This window comes from Agrilus planipennis, unplaced genomic scaffold, assembly GCF_000699045.2.
Source record: "Agrilus planipennis isolate EAB-ADULT unplaced genomic scaffold, Apla_2.0 scaffold32, whole genome shotgun sequence".
Taxonomy (NCBI): Eukaryota; Metazoa; Arthropoda; class Insecta; order Coleoptera; family Buprestidae; genus Agrilus; species Agrilus planipennis.
In genome coordinates, this window is record NW_020439506.1 from 89,016 (window position 1) to 94,911 (window position 5,896).

At 33.8% G+C, this 5,896-nt stretch overlaps 2 protein-coding genes across 4 annotated transcripts in view; both read left to right on the top strand.

Annotated features, from left to right (window-relative positions):
• The window catches only part of LOC108735750 (calmodulin-like), a 19,195-nt gene extending 15,488 nt beyond the window's left edge, over positions 1 to 3,707 (top strand). The window contains exon 3 of the mRNA XM_018467883.1: positions 3,244 to 3,707. Coding sequence (XP_018323385.1) covers positions 3,244 to 3,524 — 281 coding nt within the window. The 3' untranslated portion in view covers positions 3,525 to 3,707. The remainder of the gene's footprint in view (positions 1 to 3,243) is intronic.
• Positions 1 to 5,896, top strand: part of LOC108735748 — a 169,201-nt gene that overhangs the window by 23,406 nt on the left and 139,899 nt on the right. The window lies entirely within an intron of this gene.

Sequence of the window (5,896 nt, forward strand, 5' to 3'; positions counted from 1 at the left end):
ACTTGAGATTAAAAAAAAAAGTCGTTTTTTTTGCGCCACTCTAATGTACATGGTACGGGATTAAGTTCTAACATGGTTCCTGGGGTATCATTTTCTTGAATTGCTTCTTGGACTTTACTCCTACCTTCCTGAACCTAGTCTGCTAGTTGCTGAATGGCTCCCTCTCATCCTAAACGGATAATAAAGTAGCATACTTTTCTATTCTACAAGACAGATGGTTCACGAACCATCTCCCCCGCAAAGTTACTGCGCCATCCCTCCCAATTTTACAGGAGAGTTGTCACAGGTAATTTTCGCTAAATACAACACAAATATGGCAACTGCGCCAACCTGATTATAACCTCAACACTTCGCACGATCACCTTGATCTTAAAACGCCCACAAAAATTGCAAATAAATATGAAATATTTCAACTTGTTTACATGGTTCAATTTATTTTTAGGTTCTGTCAAACCTATTTTTTTTGCATAACTTTATGTGCTTTAACGCCAAAATATTTAGTCTATGGTGCAACACGTGTACACTACTGCCGTGGATTAACAATAACGTTGCCGAGTTCAACTATTTTTGAGAAAACTGAAGTGAAAATTATTTAAAAATAACGGATAAAAATTATTAAAAAGATATATTCGGAAGTTATAACTAACCTATGTATCTTGTATCCCAANAATTTTTCACACACAAGCCTTGCTATATGAGCTCTCGAAGCATATAAAAACTATACGGCTTAAATGTGAAGTTGGGTGCAAAAGAATACAATTAAATCCTCTGTCGGGAAAAAACGAAATGACTTTCCGCTTTTTCCACTTCATTTCCGAATACAGAATTTGTTTGTAATTGTAATGCACTAGTAAATTAAAAAAAATTATGAGCGACCTTTCAAAATTCAAATTTTGAACTGAAACTTTCAGAAACTTATTATTTTGTGGTCGATAAAATTATACCGTAACGAGTAAAAAAATTTGAATAGTCGGTTTTTTTGCGCCACCCTACTACCAATGGTACTTTGAAATGAATGAATTAACACCCACCATTCACACGGAATATATAATTATTCTACAAGATGCTGAACCCCAAGATACCAAAAATGTTAACGTTGCCTACCAAAATTATTGATGCACAAAACATTCGCTCAAGAATGTGCCATTTATAGCTTTAAAGCAATCTAAAACAATATTCAACAAATAAATTTCACTACTTTGATTTGATTTGAAAATATGATTGACTGAGGTATCTTCTGTTGGAATGGTATTTTTTGTACTTAATTCTTTGACTAAATCATCTTTTCACCTGACATCTGTACTCCAACGATTTTAATTAACGGGTCTTTCAGCTTTTTTAAATTGACTTTTGTATTTTGTATAGTGGATAAGAACTTTCTCAAACTCACAATATAATTAGTAGGACCACATTCAGGAATAATTTGTCATTATTAACTTTTTTTAGTAAATTAACTTTAACATTATTTTCTTTCGGTTTAAATTTAACTTTGTGTAGTATTTCATTAGTTTTTCCTTGATTTTCACTTTTTATCACTATTTCAGTTGACTTATCTGTTGTTGCAATTTCGAATACCAGTAGATATTGCCACTGCTTGTGCTTGTGCGTAATTCATCTTTACTTTTTAATTCCGTATTCGTCTGCATTAATAATTCATTCTTTTCCTTCATTCTTTCAATATCACTTCGGTTTCGACATTTCATCCACAAAAAATAAAGATGCCTTCGATTTCCTCTCAGCACAACTAACATGAAATACTGAGATGCACAATAGGCAGGCACACACTCCCGATTTTCCTTTTTCTTTAAAAGTAAAAATCTACATCCTCCGCAATCTTGACTACATTATGCTTTTAGCAGTGAAGATTTTATTGCTTCTACACAACTGTCCCTAAGCCTCAAACTATGAGGCCAACAAATGATCCTCCCCCATAACCAGCGGCTTCAAAGCAACAAAAGAAAACGAACATTCAAATATCCTAGTTACGAAATTAAACTTAAACAGACTTTCTAGACCTAAAACCTACAAGAAACAACCGCAGTGTCAGCAGCGAGTAGCCGTTCCATTCCGATGTAATGAACTCCATGCCATCAATTAAACAACCGAAAAAACAAAGACGCTGACTGTATTTTCTGTAACGGAAAATTCTCCGAAAATCAACGAGGGGAAAATTGGATGCAATGCTTCAGCTGTTGTCTCTGGGCCCGAGTAGAAAANTCACTGCGATATTTATTTCACTGCTATCACTGTCAATTTATTTCTCGACTCACTTCTGCAACGGTCAATTTATTTCTTCTTTTTTCGGTGATCGTCTCTTCCTTTAAATACTCTTTTGTTTACTTTCTGGAACCGTCTGGAAACATCCGGATTAGATTTTTTCTTTGAACTGTTTAATTGCTTTCCCAGAACGCAGGTACGACACACACATTTACAAATACGGCGCACATGAAGAAAGGCGCCCGCGGCTAGTCGGCGAATCGATAAGCCGTTCACGCACTCGTGTGCACGATCGCATACAAGCACACTCGTGCTCGCTACAATATTTTTTTGTCGGTTGCTTTGTCGTGACCGAAAGGTTAAGTCGTTCCTCGCTGACGGCACCTTCAGTACTGATTCGGCAGGTATTGATATCAGTTATGCGGCGTTTGAAACTATGAAATTCGATGGACTACGGCAAAACAGCCCGGACAACAATGTCAACAATCGAATCCACAATATTATGTATTATCCACTTCCAAAGAATTCAAATTTCTTTGCGGTTCAACTATTGGAAGGCATCTATAGAATAGATCTTTGTCACCTTAAACTTTTAATGCCTTCAATGACCAATGTGACCAAGTAGGATCATTTATGATTTTACAAATAAAATAGCCATCTGGGGAAGTATTTTAAATTAAATGCAAAATGCTTAAAGAAAACATTTAAATATAATTAGGTATATTGTATTTCGCATTTACCTTTTAAATGCAAGTATGTATTTCAAATAAATCGTATCTCTACGACATGCTACATATTAATAATGAAATTGTCGTTGTAAGGGACAGCAAATATTATTTTATTACAATACATGCACTATGTATTAGGTACCTAGAAAAAAAGATGGCAAATTCTAGTTCTTGTTTATGTTTTTTATTAGTTATGGTTTTATTATAGCTAATTATTTGCAGTTCAGGTATAATTATAATAACATAATCATTTTAATTGCAAATTACCAGTATACACTGGTTAAAAATATTCTTTTAGGTACCGACGACCCTATTCCTCTAAGGGAAGCTTTTCAAGCATTGGACCGAGATGAGGATTTACACTTATTTTTTGATCATTATCAACTGTGTCGCTCCTTCGATTTTGAGGGTTACAGTGGATATAATTTAGCATCGGAATTGAACTATTACATAACACAAACGGAAAATAAAATAACTCAAGAAGAATCCTACGAGATGTTCAGAGAATTGGAGATCGACTGGGACGGTCTCATACCATACGAGAAATTTGTTACTTTACTGTCAAACAGAAATATTTAACAGGCAATATCGTGCTGAAGAATTTTTAATAAAAAACACAACAAATAAATTTCTTGAAGTATAAAAACAAAGCAGCGTGAAATGTAGCAACGAAATCCGCTTGTTCCAGATGACATTGATCAATGCAATTTTTAAGCCTAGCGGCTCTTTTCTTGTTTTCAATAAATCATGCTCACAATTTAAGAAGTATTTTTAGAAGAGTTTTGGTTCGATTTTATCACATTTAATTACAATTGGTTGTTCATAGTAAATCCTATTTTTTAGGCTTACAAATTAGTTCAAAAGCGACTTTACAGTAAATCCCGGTTTTATCACATTCGCATGATACCTCCCTTATTGTTAAAGATAGAGAGTTGCGGTTTTTGCAACAGTCTGCTACTTTTTTGTGAAATTAAGGGGGGTATCAGCAGAATTTTCATTTCATTTGTATTTTTTGAGATACAGGGTGCAATTAAAAAGGATCACCTTTGAGGCACTCATCTCAGTTATCTTTAAACCAGAAATTAAAAGGTACTCTTATAGAATTTTCTCTGGTACCTTCAATTTTTCAGTTATGAAACAAATATATGTCTTTTTAAATGGATAATTTTATATTTATTAAGCATATTGTGTGCTTTTCAAAAATATGTCGTTATATACAATTATTTTGAAACACAAGTTCAAGATTTTGTAAAATTTTCTTTTGTGTCAAATTAGTAGGTAATACGCTTTGACTAATTTGCTTGAAACAAAAAGTAAAATGTAACTCATATAAATTCCACATAGCACCTGGAATGCTACTTTGTCAATGGTATTGGTATATATCCATATACTACTGAATGTCTTGGCAGACTCAGACCGAGCAGCATGGCCTAGAGGTTTAGACCATTGCTTAGCATTTGGGAGGACGCTGATTCGATTCCGGGTCTGTCTGCCTTGGTCCAACTTTTTCTGTGGTTTCCTTGGATCACTTAGGCAAATGCTGGGGCAGTAATATTCCACAGATAATCTTTCATTCTCTTCTGTCTTCATTTCGTCCGTCTCAACTTTCTCACCCGAACCACCACCCACCCATTCCCACAATTCCTGAAAGCAGGCTGAAGAGGGCCTTACTGACTGGTGGCAATGAAACACCCAAAAGTTTTTTTTTGGCAGACTCATTATCTGGTCCGATGAATCTTATATTTCATGTGCGATTATTTTCAATCGATCAACTGGTCCACAGAAAATCACTTTTTAATTTTTAAGAGGACACAACAAAGACGTTTTGGGACTGGGGTCTCATGTTTCATTTTTGAAAGATGCATAGTCAACAAGACGGTGTTCCAAGACACAACTGTACGTTGTTATAGGTATTTTTAGACAATGTCTTTCTTCAAGGACAGATCTTTCGATTTTGAATTTTTTCCTATGGGGTTTCATGCAAAATAAAATCTACAAAACGTGAAACCAGTCTGTAGCAGAGCTTCGTCCAGCAACTGGCTTAATTTTCCGAAATTTGCAAAAACCTATGAAGCTCTTGAACGCTATTAGAAGAATAACTAAAATGTGTCAATTTTTCAAAACTTTTAAAACCTGTTTGCGTTTCTCTGCTGTTTCTCTTTTGTCTTTTGTAACTTAAATTTCAAGTAAAAAAGGTAATTACTGTCTTGTTTTGTGAAAAATTCAATAGTTTTATCAGTTAAAATACTATAATAATTAATTAAATTGAGAATTATAAAAGATCTTTTGAATTTAATTTAAAAATATTACATCTCTAGTATAATAATTACTTACATGTTTTACTAACGAGATACTTTTGTATTTTGTATTTTTGTAGCGTTAATTCAATGTATTAGTGAATTAATTTTACACACTACAGATAACCTCAAATTAATGGGGAAAAATTGTTGCTGTTGAGATTATCTGTAGTGGATAAAATTAATTCAAAAATTAATTCACTAATACACAAAAGAAAATTTTTGAGAATCATATATTCTCGAAATACATAGTTTATTAAATTTAGTAGGTACCATTGTTTCTGGTCGCGGATGCAAAAAGAATAATAAATTGCTTGTCGTCATTCACATTGTTAAAGCTATCGCTTTAAACTGCTAAAGCCCCAAAACGAACATCTGGTAATCAAAACCTTTTAGAACCGCTGAAAGTTTCCTGATGCTGAAATTGTATACGCCCGTCTTATTTATCTTACGGATTTTATTTGGGAGGGAGGATAGGATTAGCTGCAATAAAAAAAAAACTAACTTGAAAGTTCTTCGTTAATAAGTAACATGACAGTTACGGTAAAAACGTTTTTAATTGTGTTTACGTAAAAATCACTACTGCACAATTATTCACAGACAGGATTGTACTTACTTTGTATAAAGAACAACAGGCAGTTATAGAGCTAGGGA